At 44.2% G+C, this 15,860-nt stretch overlaps 1 protein-coding gene across 5 annotated transcripts in view; it reads right to left on the bottom strand.

Moving 5' to 3' along the window:
• The window catches only part of GPM6B (glycoprotein M6B), a 109,328-nt gene that overhangs the window by 24,921 nt on the left and 68,547 nt on the right, over nt 1–15,860 (bottom strand). The window contains exon 1 of one of the 5 annotated variants that reach the window (XM_050708058.1): nt 3,576–3,661. The exons of the other annotated variants lie outside the window; for them this stretch is intronic. Coding sequence (XP_050564015.1) covers nt 3,576–3,642 — 67 coding nt within the window. The 5' untranslated portion in view covers nt 3,643–3,661. Of the gene's footprint in view, nt 1–3,575; nt 3,662–15,860 lie in introns of those variants that run through there. 5 annotated transcript variants of the gene reach the window in all.

The following is a 15,860-nucleotide window of genomic DNA, read 5'->3' as shown; positions in this document are numbered from 1 at the left end:
TTGTGGGCTTTGTTTCACATAGGCTCTGCTGATTTCCAAAATTCTGGACCAAATAAGTTAAAAGAGGCTTATTCAAGGGTTGGAGGGAACAGGAGCTATTATCCTTCTCCCCCTGTTTTTGGGGCCTAGAGGGCATTTGGTAAGGACAGGCACAGCATCGACATTTCCCCCTTGCCTCCCTCACAGCACTGCTGGGCTGTCAGGACAGGACGACCTGGCCGTTCCTTGTAATGCACCGCAGCCCCTTCAGCCCCGGCAAAATGCAAAGGTAATCACCATCCCTGGCCAAAATAAATACGACTTCACAGCATTTCAGTAAGCGGAGGAAGCGATGGTTACAATGTCAAAAAGCAATGTATTGTGAACTAGGTCCAAGGCAAATTTCTGGGGGCTAGGAGCAGGAATGCCATACATTTTTGGGCTGTGAGGGCCCCTGTCCTTCTCTCAGGCTGTTTTGTTGCTGGTGCGCTGGTGAGTTTGGCACAGCTACATTTGCACATGTCAGAAGAGAAACATCCTGGCCTCGAATCCAAATGGTGGATCTAGAGGTTTGCAACAGGAATTTGTCCACCTCCTGCATCAGTGAACGAACTCTGGTGCTAGAAGAGCCTCTTGGGTTGACACAGACATAGTACTGATGGCTCAGTAAAGGATAATTCGTGTTTTGCTACTTGTCCCCTCTCCGGTACTCACACGCAAACCATCAAGCAGGTACCAGGCAGTCTGTCTTTCCCAAGAGGCATTGCTTGACTTTGCATAGCTTACCCTTCCTCTTAGGAAAGACAAGTGCCACATTTTATGAAGGCAACCAAATTTAGAATGTCTTGAAGCTATCATTCCAAAATGACTGTGCATGCTCAGGAAAACTTCCGTGATGATATCATCTCCTCCTGCTTACACAGGAACAATCCCGCTCATGAGATCACAAAAAAAACACCGTAATAATCAAATTTGATACGAACTGGAAAACAACAGCACTGCTTGCTGGTACTGTGTACTGCCTGCCCCCTCCCTGCTCCCTCATTTTTTTGAAGCTACTTACTGGACATGAGTAACAGATTCAGATTTTAATAATAATAATAACCAGCTGGCAAAACTTCTGAGAAGAAAAAAAAATTCAATTGCTTTGCAGGAGCATTTAGATCACATCCTTGGCACCACAAAGGTCTTATCTGGCTAGGCCAGAACCCACAATTTGAGATTTCTCTTGTGGCATCTACAAAAACCACTTGCTGAAAGCAGCAGATGCTGGCACAGTCACTGCCTACTGTGGGACCAGCATCAAACACTGAAACGTGGAGTTAGCATGCAAACTTTGCAGCATCATTTCTGTAAGTGAAAATAATTTTTTTTTTTAATTAGTCATTTCTGGCTTTGCAAAAACAGGGCTCCTTTCATAGGGCGGTGGTTCAAATTGCATGAAGAATCTCAGTTTTTCCATTGCTCTGCAAAGAGACACTTAGCAGCTGGCCACTTTATGGCCTTCACTGCACGCATGACATGACTCCTGAAGCCAGAGAGTATCTTCTGGTGACTTTTCTGGGCACCACACAGGACCATCCGTGCTAAATCACCACCAAGTCAGAAGCCCCATAGGCTTCAGTGGTGTAACAACCACCACACACAGCACAGAAAAAAGGAATTTTAACTCTGTTCCCCAAAAATTCAGATGATGACTGCTTTATATATATTTTTTGTTTTGTTTTTTGAGGAACTAACGATACAAGTTGCATTTCTAGGTGTAGGTGACGATGCTCTCTGTGCACAGCCGTGCTCGTTAAGGCATCCTGTGCCGGATCCCACACAGAGCCAGCAGCTACAGGACCGACAGTGTTTGTGTGTCACACAGCAGACACGCTGATGGCGACTGGGGCGTTCTACATGCATTTTGGATGAATCATCTCACATGCCTGCAATAAAATTTGTGGTGTCCAATGTCCTCATGCTTGCTGTCTCTAGCATATGGCTTTAGGGGAAACAAACAGTTTGGACTTTCACCTGTGGCAGCCAACGAAGCAGTGTGTGGTCCATGGGAGCAAAGAGGGGGGTTATCGCTGGGTCATTTATGATCTGACAGCCTGGTGATATATACTGCACCAGCAGCAGGGCTGGTCAGAAAACGGGGAAAGGCTGGAGAAACAGAATATGGCTCCCCTCTCCAACCACTCTGCTCCCCTCTCCTGCTGCAGTCTATTGTCCACAGACATCGCCATCTGGGTTTCTTTCCCTGTTACCATATCCTGTGGCACATATGTCTAGGTTTTCTGCTTTCATGAGGTCATTCAGGCAAGTATGAGTACAGTTTCTGAGCATTTTTCAACCCCCTCCTATTTAGAAGCCAAATCGTATTCATTAAAACCTAAATCACTAAGCCTGCCAAATTATTATCCCCAGAATATAGTGTGTCCCAGATTCTCCCTGGGCTGGACCTCTTTCTACAGTTATATTCTTCAGGGACTTATACTAAAGCAGTTATTATTTTCTAGGGATCTGAAACACCAATAAACTGTTTGAAGCAGGAAAAAATACGCAGCATACTAAAAATCTTTAAATGGCTTTTTTAAAAGCTTTAAATAGCTCTGAAAGTATCCCCTAATGCTAAGCTCATGCAGTGCACTTGAAAACTTTGGCTAATAACTATAACGTATGTAAAAAATATGATTTTTTTCAATTTGCTGTAATGAAAAATGCATCTATTGGTGATGCATCAAAATGTCATAAGTTCATTTCACAAAAAGAATGTCACTAAAAGTGCAATAAACTGCATGTTAATTCAGACCTTTCTCAAGTCACACCTTAGCATCTCTGTTCATACTGCAAACACAGTTGCACAGTTGTGTTTAAGAGAAGTATTTTCTTCATGCTGTTGACTAGCACATACTTACCTAGTTAGAGTTTAATATTGGAAATATTCTTTTGTATTATCATGAATATAATAATCGCAGATCACAGCCATTCCTGTGCACAAGGTTGTCTTTCAGGGAGTATCTTATTAGGCAACAGCCAATTAAAATGAACCACTGACACAGCTGTTCAGGTTGGTTTTCATTATTCCTAAGTATATCAAATGCAATTTGTACATAGTATGCATCCTTACAAGGAAACTAATTCCAAATATAACAGCTTTCTTTCATGTGTAAATGGTAAATTCACTGTGGCCATCCACAGCTCTTTTTGATTGGTTATTTTTGTTTGTTTGTTTTTTCTCTTTTTGGCGTGTGTTGGGGGGAATTTTGCAGCTTGGTAATATTCCTCTTAGTTAAATGAAAAGGGGAACTTCTTGTCTCTGTTGATGTGTATCAGGATCTATATCACTCACTGCTGATGCAAAAAGGCATTTCGTTTTTCTTATTTATTCCACCTCAGTAAATCTGCCTGCCCAGTCCTCACGTTTTGATTTAATTTAATGCCTGCAAGATAAGCCCTGTCATTTGTAATAATTTGTAAACCTTCATCTTTAAAACGCATCCAATCTGTCCTGCAGCCCTGTAAAGGATCTGCTAAACATTTTGCTTGAGTGTGCTCATGGTGTTCTCTGATAAGGGCTGCTGATATGCAATGTAAAGCTGACTTGCTTCTTATCTCCATCAACATGGGCGTTGTTCCATTTCCAATTAAAAAACTGGGGCAGCAGCCACTCATCTGGGTGCAGAGGAACAAATGCCTGATAAGCACTGAATCCAACAGCTGGGCAGTGTCATTGCCTGAATCAGGCAGGGGACTTGCAAAAAACCTTATTAAAATACAAAGCTGGAATTCACATGCAATTCAGCAAACTTTGGAAATGTAAATAAGATCAATCTTTTTCATTTACCAGACTGTAGATATTCATAAAGCACATTAGCTTGCGTAAATTGTCTCAATTATACTGCAATCCAAAATAGCAGGCCTTCCACATTTGCCACAGGGATGGGAAACGCAAACCGGTACCTACGTGGCACCTCTCTCCAGTTGTGACTGTATGAGGTGCTCGAACTCAAAGCAGACCTGGCTGCACAACCTCAGTGTCTGGGTGGTTTTGTTCTCCTCTGTTCCCTTCCGGAGTACAGGAGTTTACATAGATAGCGTGCAATCGTATCCTCATTTCCTCAAAGTATTTGCATTTGGCAGTGCAAAGCACCCTGCATGTGGACCTGAATATCCAATGTGAAGTGCTCGGGATCTTTTCTTGCTCAGTATTAGCAATAACGACATCTCCTTGGACTTTGCCATTCATTTCTGGAAGGAACGGTTAAAATACTGTGTGACAGCTCTTCCATTGCTCCAAGCTGCCATAGTTGCCTTGCAACCACTGGGCTTAGGGCTTTTCATAAAGGGCAGTTATTGCAGTAAGGTCAGGTGTGATCTAAGAGGAAGAAGGAGGTATTGCCAGCCTTGCAAGCCTTTCAGTCAGGAGATCCAGTCCCCTTTTGAAGAGGTCAGTTGCTGTTTTGCACACCCAAACAAAGCAACATTTTCCAGGAAGTTTCTCCACACAAAGAAAAAGCCCGTTTTTCACCACAAGGGCTGCTGGTGAAAAAGCCCTTTTGCAGAAGCCTGCCATTTCCCCGGGGCACCTGATGCCTGCTGAGCTCATCTGAAACCCGGCTGGACTACGCAGTCTTAGCATGCTGGAACATCTGCCCCTCAAAAGCCTAGCAAACCCGAATATGCCTCCTCCATCGGCAAGCACTTCATGGCAGTAACTTCTCATGGGGACCTGGGCTATTTTGCTACTGAAACTAAAAGTAGCATCGACTGTTTCAGCTTTCTCCATTTTAATTCGCTGTGAAACATATTTGGAAGTTAACTGAATGGAAATAAAGAGCATAATGTGGGAGACCATGTGTTACTTTCAGAAATTAAGGAACTGTCATGAACAAAGCCCTGAAGTGTTACATAAACATACCTATGTAACATAGCCAAAGTATGAAATTATCACAGAAAAACCAGGAAATTGTGGTGAAATTAAGATAGGAAATTCCCCAGGCTGCATCCTACGAAAACAACAGATCAACCACCTTGACTTGGTAACAGATTTAATGTTCTACATGTTGTGCTTTCACCCTTGCCAAAATAAAAGGAGAAACTATAAACTCATCCTAAACACTCTCAGCAACACATTTTGTTTTGCACAGCTGCTAACGCATAAAGATAACTTTGGTTTCTATTGTTGTGAGTTCTAACAGTTTAAAAAAAACTCATCAGTCATAAGAAAACAAATCACTGTAGTTTTTGAAGAATTATCTATGAGCTCCAGGTGGTTTAATAGCCAAGGTATTTAGGACATTTTGTATATTAATTACTCAAAAACTGCAGCGAGGTGGGTTACTGCCCACATACACTAATGGTTTTCAGAGTTTAATCTCTCATCAGTGGAACTCCTTTTGTGAAATCCCTAAGGGATTATATAGTACTCTGTCTAATCACTTGACAAATTTCATTTACTTGAAACTGAAGCTAGGTTTGAATTATACAAAGTATGTAGGAGGGATCAGGTTCAAAGCAGCAAAACAGAATCTGGTACTGGACGGTATCAGATTTATCATTACGTTCGTATCTGAACAGTTTAACAATAAATGAAACGATTTTCTCAGTGAAACCTATTAGTTGTGTGTCAGCTGTATATGCCTATGAGATACTCAAATTGCTTACAAACAGCACACAACATAGCATGAATAGCACGAATCATGTAAAAAGGCAGTGGAAATTTTACTAATTTTGTATTATTTAGCAAAAAGCTTGTTGCTATGACTTGTACAATAGCCTGCTACACTATAAGGAGAGATTTATTTGGCACAAATTACATGATGCAGGAATAAAATGGTCCCTGGGTGGCTGCATCTACCCCCTGAAGTTGAGCCCTCCAGACCAAAAGCATCACCTGTACCGCTGGGATGAGCGAAGCACCTCTCCCATGCACTGCCACCTCCCTGCTGCACAACGGCTACCACCGGCTTGTTTTCTCCATTAAATAGCAATTCTCAGTGGTTAAACACATCCCGAAACCTAACACTGTGAAACTCATGGCATTATTCTCCATTTCCAGAGAGCAGGCAGATCTCCACATGAACAAAATCTGCCAGAAGACACCACAGAAAATGAAAAGGAATTTAAAATTAAGAGTAGCAAGCTAGCTACAGGAAGGTTGTGCGATACTGGAGTCTCCTGTGTGTTCCTATAGCCGAGGTCTCCCGCACTGCCAAGCCCCGCTACACGGCAGGTCTCGGTGGAAACGCCGGGTTTCGGCTCCGAAAAGGACACGCAAACACACAGCCACACGCTCCCTCCAAACCAAATTCACCAAAGCCTATCAGGGACGCAGCAATGACAAGACTTCTTTTACAGAAGAAATCGTTTCTGGTCCGCTCAGGAAAGGCTCAGAGCAACCATACGCTCGGACAGACGGACAGACCGCCGCTCCATCGCCGCGCTGCCGAGCCAGCAGATGCGCTAAGGGTTTCTTGAGAGCCCTTCTGAAAAGTGACCCAACTGGCCTGAACCTCTCTCAGCGCCCTCAGTGAACGGATTTAAACAGGCTATTGTTCGACCCCCGGGTACCTTTTTTCTCTTGGCTTTGTTCTGCATTTTCCTCCGCTGCAGTTTCCATGGCTGGCTTCATACCATCCACCAAAAATGCTGCCCCCCCGCCCCCCCGGCACAGGCTCTTTCTCCTCGCCTCCTTTCGCGCTCCCTTCCGTCTCCTATTGAGGGCGGTGGTGACGGAGCGCCTCTGTTCTCCCTCCCGTGGATCACAGCCCCTTCCACATCGCCCAGACTCTTGTCAGCTTCGATTTCGCTCTGCTCACTGGCCCGCCCGGCACCGTGCCAGCCACCGCTCCACCGTACGTCACCGCCGGCCCCGGCTATAAGAGAGCCCCCTGCACCCCTTCCCCGCTCCCCGGCATAGGGGAACCGCTCCCCTGCGGCGAGCGATGGGGAGGGGAGAGGAGGGTGAGGAAGAAAGGAGCCCCCCCGTCGCCTTGGAGGGGAGCGCAGGCCGGGGCATGGCCGCAGGGCTCGCTTTCCCGTGGGACCCTGTCGCCACGCCGCGCATTTTGATTTATTCCGCACGCCCCCTGCCCTCGCGAGGGATGGGGGGCGAGGGGTCGGTGCCGCTTGTTTGCTCCCCTGGCCGAGCGAGTCCCGCTCACACGAGGCAAAAGCATGTAGGGAAGAGGAGTATGAGCAAGGGCGCCTGTATCTGTAAGGAAAATCTAAATTCTTTCTCTGACTCGTGAGCACAATGGAAAAAAAAAAACAAAAAAACATAAAAATCACAGCAGGCAGAAAGGAGACAAGCTAAAGTGACCTAAAATGTGTGTGCAATAGTGTAAAGGACGAAACGTCAAAAAAAAGACCACGGCTTGGGGTTATAAAAGTATGCCTGCCATTCGAGACCTAAAGCTACGCACAGAAATGAGTGCATCGTCGCCGCGAAGGCCGGGTGCGATGCCTGCCCTCCATGCAGCACAGCCCGTGGCACGGCACCAAACTGGCTCTGCATGCAGCAAAACCAGGCTGCAGCTGTGCTGCTCCGCACGGGGCCACTTCAGGTGTTCCCCAGCCTGCTCGGGGGAGCCAACGTGCACAGGGGTGTTACTCAGCCTCCAAATCCCAAGCCGACACATCCAAGGCACCGTACTGAGGCTCATGAGCCTTGCCCACCACTCTGCTTGTCTCAGTGGCCCCACGGTATGCCACGCTGCACAGGGTGGCTGTACCCAAATGTACCCCTCGCTGCGTGCCGGGTGATGGAGCAACCAAGGAGCGATGGACTTTTTGCTAGCTGGCAGGTTTCCGCACTGTAGAGCCCCTGCAGCAGATCCTGCAGGCTGCAAAAGCGCCAAGAAGATTCAGCAAATGCTGAAGATGTTAAAACCTACACGCTGCATGTTCCATATAGCGGATTCAACCAAGAGAGTGGGAAGAGGGAAGCAGGCCAAGGATTTGTAGCTGCAATTCAGCCTTTTCTGACTGAAGTTACTACACCCACAATTTTGCTGTGCATTTTTATTTCTATAGATGTCTAGTGAAAAGCACAAAAAACCTCAGACCCTTTAGAGAAAGTTCCCTTCTTTTGCAAGAAACCAGTGCACAAATCTTTCCTCCCTCACCAGTGTCACCACAGCAGCAGCTGAGCAGTAATGCCCAAAGCAAAGTAACAAGTGCAGCATGCCCCAACCCCATTGCCAAGAGGTCTTGTGCTCCTCATCCATCCTAAGACTTCATAGCACAGCACCAAAACTTGATGCCAGGCATTTGCCTAAAAAACTTTCTTGGAGTCCAGGAAGAGCCTGTGCTTGAAGCTCACATCTCAGCAGAACGTCTTATGAGCAGGATGAACCTAATTTGTAGGGGAGATGAAGTTTCCACAGGAACCCATGTGCAAGGCTCCTGCAGGCAATCAAATCAGCAGCCCCATCAGAAACCTCACCCCAGGTGCAAGGCTTATTTCACCAGCCTGCTATAACACACACATAGCAGTCCATACACACCAAAATCCCGGCCCCAGCGAGACCATGTAATGCAAACATTCTCCTTCAAGGAAGCAGCCGAATGGTGAAACCGTAGGTGACATGTTTGCTACGTTGTTCTAACCATTACTAAATGTTTTTCAAATTCTGCAGTCAGAAAGGAAAAAGAATTTGGGATAATGATTATGCAAAGTAAATCTTCTATATAGTGTGTTTCTTCCTACCATTTACCATCAGTAAGATTGAAAATACATAGTGAACACACCCTACTTGCTGAAAGTCACATTGATTTTAGCCATTGGTCAAAACAATTGACTGTTCCTGACACTGAAATTCCTTGCTTGGAACTTCTCATCATTCAGTCTGTGCTTCTGGAAGCTCACAACTGTGACAGGCTATACCTCAGTTTGTTAATGACCTTCACTCACTTTAGAAGGTAAAATAATTAAAGGATTGAAACCTCACTTCTGACTACCCAAGGTTACAAAAACCCTGTTCAGAAACTAATCTGAGTGTTATAATGTTAATACACTGAAGTAGTATAAATGCACAGAAAATACAACTGTCACCTGGAACTTCCTTTCTTTAAACAGAAAATACATTCAACAGAATCTTTGGTTCTGTCCTTGAAAGAAACCCTTTACCAAACCCCTTTCTCTCTGTCGGTGACACCTACTCCTTCAAACAGCTGCATGCTTTCCCTCTGGCAAGCAGATTTTATTGGGCAGGCTCAGGACTTTTTAATGATGACAGAACTAAGAAGCCAGGAGAATATTTTCCCCTACTTTCTCTTAGGATAACCCCTTCAACAAAAAACAAGTAATGCAGAAGTAAGTGCACGGTACCAAAACTACACAAGATCTTGAAATGAAGACTTCAGAGGCCATAAACCTAAACTATTCGGAAGCATTAATTCTACTAAATCATCCTCTAAAAGCTCTAAGTGATGCATGACTGCACTGTTCTCCCCCACTGTTTACTGCTTTCCAGGTTGCTGGAATGTGTGATGGGTTTTATGTACTTATCATCTTAAGTCATTTCTTAATCTTGCTCCTTGTCCCCTCATTGGTAAGCACAACAGTTAGAACAAACCATAGGCTATTTCCTCCAGTGCTAACACGAGTGTGGGTCTTGCACATCACGTGTTAATCTCAGCAAGTTCTCTCCTTCATCACCCCCTCTCCAAATCAGATATATCATTCTCATAATGCGTGATCAAACCAGGAGACATCAAGTCTATGCCTATGACAAAATGGCAAAAGACAATGACACAAAGGTAGAAAATTACAAAAACAAACAAACAAACAAAAATTTTAAAGACTGATACTTAGCAAAAACCTGCTGTACCAATCGGGCTGATTTAGATAACCAGTGACCAGGAAAGTTGACTAGTTACATTTTAGGAGTTCAGCCCAGCATTTTGTTTGCAGATCAAAATAAAAACGAAAATGAGAAGAAGGGCAGAGCAGTAAGGGATTCTGCTGCTAAAGCACATGTCCTTGGGGAAAATCATTCAGAATCCTAACAGACAACACAGCTAAAACGCACAGCCAGACCCCATGAAGAACAGCAATGGAGCAAAACATGTGAAGGCACTGCAGACCAAGTGACATTCACTACGAAATAGAATTAAAGAGGTTTTAATCTATTTTATCTAGCTTAAAAAAATAAAAGATAAAAAAACACATTTAATCATTTTGCTCAGTCAAGTAAAGCACTACAATTGCATGGGTTAAAATGATATTAAAAATCCAATTCCATTCATCTGTCAATTCTGTCAAACATCTATCTTTAATGTCACTGAATCTAGTTTACATTCCTGAAGGCTAAAGAGCTCTATCATAAGCTAGGGAAAATTCTTCAGGAGGTTTAAGGAGATGAGCACATTTTTTGCCATTTCTACAAAACCTTCACAGAGCTGTAATAAAGAGTGTTCCCAGATAGTTCAAGAACAATTTCAGATCATCCTATGAGATTTGAGATTCTGAAGTTAAAATTCAGAGGCTGTTCCTCAGACTACACTGACGTATTCCAAAAAACTAATTTTAAAGACAACTTGTAGCGTGCATGTTTTAGAAAATATGCAAAAATATTCAAGAGAAGGAACAAATACACATACAGCCACTTGGTGCATCTCAGTATAACTGCTCATGGTCAGACCTGTTTTAGAGCAGTTACCTAGGCTCGAGTATAAAACCCACTCTGAATGCTTATGCAAAAGCCAGCAAATTTTCCATGTGGATGAAATTAAAGCATGAAAACAGGCTTTTAGTTGTGCAGCAGTCATGTACCTGGCAACTACTTAAAAAAAAGTCTGGGACCCATTCTTCAGACATATTAGATTACTAGGAAAATGAAATCCTAATTAGTGATCTCATGAACAAATAATGGTGGAAAAAAACTGCACTTTTACCACATCACAAAATACAGACTATTAAAAAAATATGAGCCTGGACTGCAGTTTAGGGATCTCAGTCTTGGATTTCTGTGTAGGGGCAAAACTGAAGGCTTACGCCTGGAGAGTAGTTATCTTTGCAACCTAAGGAAATGCTGAGTTCACTGATGCAGGTGGCCCAGGAGGATGAGTGAAACTTAACAGTGTGAAGGTGCCAGCCCTGCGACCTCCTTCATGAAGCCACGTGAAGATGGCAATGACTGCTGCCAAGTTAAATGCCTAGCAGCAAGCAGGCAGGCAAAGGAGACGTTGTTCAGTTGTTGGGTTTCATGCATTTCTCTGGCTGGCCCGCTAGCTTCCAGCTGGACTGCAGCTTTGGCCCATTGCAATCATCGCCACTGGGGAGAATCACAGGCAGGAAACTGCCTGAACCAGAACACAGACGGATGGCTTTATTTGGAACATAAAGGAAAAAAGAATACCATAAAGATTGAATAGGTGGTTCTAAATGGCTTTTCCAGTAGCTAAGCCTTGGACAGTCTCAAGACCTAGTCTCAAAAAAAATAATCAAACGGCAGAGATGTGAAAGCTACCAAAGACAAAAGCCCAAAGAGCTATAATCAAGGTCAAAACGAAAGCAAAAGTAGATGTTCTTATAAGCAGCAGGAAAACCCATTTCTGCTTATGAGAGGCAGGCAATAACATGTAAGTATTTAAAAAATGATAGATATTTGCTAGTTATTATTTCTTTATCCAAAGTAATGGCTTTAATACTCTTTTTTTTTTGTTTTTGGGGGGTGGGGGGGTTGTTGGGAGGGGGAGTAAGAACTGTAAGCATTTGAAAACAGACTGGAAAAAATAATTCAGAACCCTGAGAGACAGAACATGGGAATCTCAACCACACTGAAGACTTTTGGGGAAAAGCAGTACAAATAAAAAAGGCTACATTTGAAATTAACCTGGAAGTAACATCACCTCCTGCACTGCTCTGGTGCATAAGTGCCTGGAGCAGCACCACGCTCTTGGCAAGCCAGAGCCAGAACCATGCTGACAAACTGGAGCCTATTTACACAACAGCTGGAAGAGCGCAGAAATGTAGAAACAGTTCAATGAAAAATTAAGAGAAAGTAGGAAAATCCTCCATATACAGAATATAAATAAATATTAAGAAGGGAAAAACCACTTTAACATAATTAAAAGAGGATGCAGTTGAAAGGGAAAACTCTGACTAAATTTCAGGCAAACTTCCTGACATCAAACAAGCCTCTAAAGGAAGCAATGAAATCTTCTCTCCTATGGGACTTTTAAAACCAGTAGACAGAAATGTAATGGATATTCTGAAGAGATGAGAGACTCTGGCTGCACATACTGCCCGCTGTAATAGACATTCAAATTGTATTACAGGCTGGGCAGGTATCACCTCATAGTCACTCACATCCTTCAAACAGTGAAAACAAGTGCAGTCACATCCTTACTCTCACGCATTTCCGGGATTCAGCAGACACCACCTGGGGATGACAAAGACTATGAAAAAAACAAAAGCAAAGACAACCCAATATTTCTTTCAGAAGCAGCTTTCATTCAGCACGCACCATTCAGAACACCAGCCCTGACAGTCATCTTCAGCTTCTCCTCCAGCTCAACAATTTCATGGCAGCATGCAGAGTTTCCTACAAGTGTAATGTATGGCAGGTTTCAAATGCTTTAAATTTAAAATTAGGCAGCAAACCCAGGCTTTGAGTTATTCAATCATACATATATTTTCCATTCATGCAGCAGCAACATCCTCACATACATAACTAATATATGAAGCCCTTCAGTGGTGCTTCAAACACTTTTATGATTCCTCCCTCATTTTGAGGGCTAGGTTCTTTATTTTGGCACACATCTCACCTTTTTTGTGCTCTCTGTCACCTTCACAACAGAGGGGGGGTTCTCAGCTGTCATTTTTGCTTCTTTATCCCTCTGCCTTGAGCCATGCATTCAGCAGCAGAAACGCTGCAGTGCAGCAGGAAACTGATACACTCGCATCCTTTGTCTTCACCCCCTTAATTCTGTGCCTTGAGGACAATCCAACCTACTCCTCTTTTGCTGTGAACCCTATCCTTCAATACTGTTGCCAAATCCTGCTGCCATCTCAGAAGACTAATGAGAATTCATTAATATTTGGACATACTGAAATAGCATTGTAGATGCTTAAGTCACACTTGCTACCATACCTACATAATGTCTCTTGTGCATGTAGAAGAGCTATTTCTACTGGAGTTGTAGAAGGCAGCATAGGTGTCATTATAACACATTCCCACTAATAAACTGCTTAGTCTCAAAACACAAAAGTTTGCAACAGAATCAGTATTGGGAGGCTATGAGTTGATTTTTTTTCCACTATCTATAAATAAATTGAAACTTCACTGAGTTCAGCCTTGACACAAACTTATTCTTCTGCTCCGCAAAGTTGGATTTCATCAGACAATCCTGTGTTAACTTTACATCCAGTTCTGATTTTGAAAATTGCCCTCCCACTCTTTGCATAGACTTCAGCATCCCACCTACAATCTCTCATCTATTCAGTGCTCGTTTTGTTCTTCAGTCTTGGCCTCAGTCCAGTCTTTTCACAAAGCGTTGAAAAAGCAGAGAAGTATAAAGGAGCACAAAACCCGGCTGCTCCCCAGAAAGAAACAGAGGCACTCATTATAAAACATACCCCACATTGGAGGGGTGTGGGAGAGACTGGGGTGAAGATGCCTCCTGAATTTCCTGAGGAATAGTATGCAGGATTCATATAGATATGTGTGTATGCAGAAACCATATGTATGTGTATACATACATGCATGAAGAAAACATGCACATGATTGTGCACATTTCTGTTGAGCAGAAAACCTTATCACTATCATTAGAACCACAATGAAGAGCAAAAATTAATTTACAGAGCCATGCAGGAGGTATTACACTTGACAGTGAATGCACAACCAAGCAACATCACATTTCCCCAGTCTCGTCCACATAAAGGCTGGAGAGCACCAATAGAGGTCCCTGCTCTCCCCCTGTGTAGGACTTTTGCTTCTCTTGCTCCAGGCAGAGACAGAGAGGACTGTGTGATCCCAAGTCAGACCGGAGTTTGTGGCAGAGCTGAGCCATAAGGTGAGAGCACTGACTGAGAGCCCCTGCCGCGTGCTCACCTCAGCATCCCGGGCTGAGACTGGCCGCACCAACACTCAGCCACTCCTCACTCCAAGACATTCATGGATTATTGGGCAGTCACATGTCAATGTTTTAGAAAAATGCACCTAATCCAGCAGTCAAAATGTTGACAAAGTAAAGCATTAAAATAATGTCTGGTATGAGGTATTCAGTGTCTAAAGTTTCAGCATCTTGTAAGTCGCTTACCATAGCTGTGTTGCTGCTACTGAAAATTCTCATTCCAGTGTAATTAAACTGTACTTTGGGATCCTGGCCTGGTTATGTTTTGTGGCCATGGACAGCCTGTTGAATTGCAAATATATCTTCTGTTCTCATACAAGACACTGGTCATGAAGCCCTCGGTTAAGACGCCAACTAAAGTCTTCCCAATTAATCCCCACACTCTTTGCGAGTGCAGATATCCTCATTAGGAGAGCGGTAGGACATTAACAAGTACCACTTTGAGGGTGTCCAATTAACTCATCCGCTAAATATGTGCCAGGCAACCCCAACCAAACCTGCTTTCCCAATCCCCTCTTTCTAGCGGCCCCAAATTGGGAGCCCGGTCATGTATAATGCGAGGGCTCTTTCTGTGCTCCACAAAGCCTTCGAGACAGCCGCTGGTGGGCAACAAATGGCGGCCACTGAAGTGTTTAACAGGGCTTTCACTGGCACGCTCAGAAAGTTAAGTGTGCACTCAGAGAGCTCGGCGTAATGAAAAAAACACCCACCCTCGACCTCATAAACAGCGCAGGACTTAACCTGCCAACAAGGAGCGCGTTTGGGGCTCCGTCTGGATCATGTCATGTCTCCATTTTGCCGAATCTCAGCGGTGGGTGATCCTGCATACAAAGCGGGCTCCGAGACAAAAGAGCTATAGGGTGAGCTAAGGACAAAGTAGCAGCTCTCAGCCTGAATTCCCAGAGAGGCTGTCAAGCAAAATCCCTTTGCCAAGACAGGATTATTCCCCACAGTTTACATTTCCAACACTTTGTCTCCCCTCGTTTTTAGGCATGGTGAGCTGGTGGCCTCTGGGTGGCCTAGCGGCGGAGCTGCCCTGCGGCCTGGCCATTCCCCACAGCCTTGGGATGTTTCAAAGCTTGACACAAAGGTGGGCTGACACAAAGGCCAGTGGTGGCCTCACATGGCCAAGCTCCCTCTGCAGCCCACAGAGGAGCAGCTCCTCCAAAATGAGCTGGGGGTGGATCCCTGACTCCGGATCCTCGGGTCCTGCTGCACTGGGCCCTTCCAAAAACCACCCAGACCCTCTTCTGAGAGACCCTGCCCTGACACTGCCTAGTCACATCCCTGCTTTCCAATTTCTTTCCAAACACAACATTCATTTGGTTTAAGCAGCCCAACACCATAATTTCAGCACTTTGTCGTGAGTCAGAGTGAAATTCATTTAGCATCTAGTTTTCTCGACCTGTTCCTCGCGTCATTTCCATCCCACTTTATTTCTGTTCTGTAGGTTTCAGCACATTTGTAATGGACTCTCTTGCACTCAGAGCTTCCCAAGTGTAAACACTAAGCATCATCATCATGTGTCTGCTCTGGAGACCCTTGCGTTAGTGATACAAAGTGGCACTTGAGTATTTTTGCTCTCAGTAGTACTATAGACACATCATACATCTCTCTATCACCACTCCTGACTCCCAAAGTGCCATCATCTGCTCCACTGCTCTGTGCCATTTGGAGAGGAAAAGGATGGAGCTAAGGGACCAGCCAAAGGGAAAAGGGATGTCTATACAGAAAAAAAAATACTTGAAAAAATGGAGAAAAGCACGAGGCAGAAACAACAGACAGGCCTCTGGCTAAGATGTTCTCTT

The sequence above is a fragment of the Cygnus atratus genome, chromosome 1, assembly GCF_013377495.2.
Source record: "Cygnus atratus isolate AKBS03 ecotype Queensland, Australia chromosome 1, CAtr_DNAZoo_HiC_assembly, whole genome shotgun sequence".
In the NCBI taxonomy this organism is placed as follows: Eukaryota; Metazoa; Chordata; class Aves; order Anseriformes; family Anatidae; genus Cygnus; species Cygnus atratus.
This window is presented reverse-complemented; position numbering and strand designations above follow the sequence as displayed.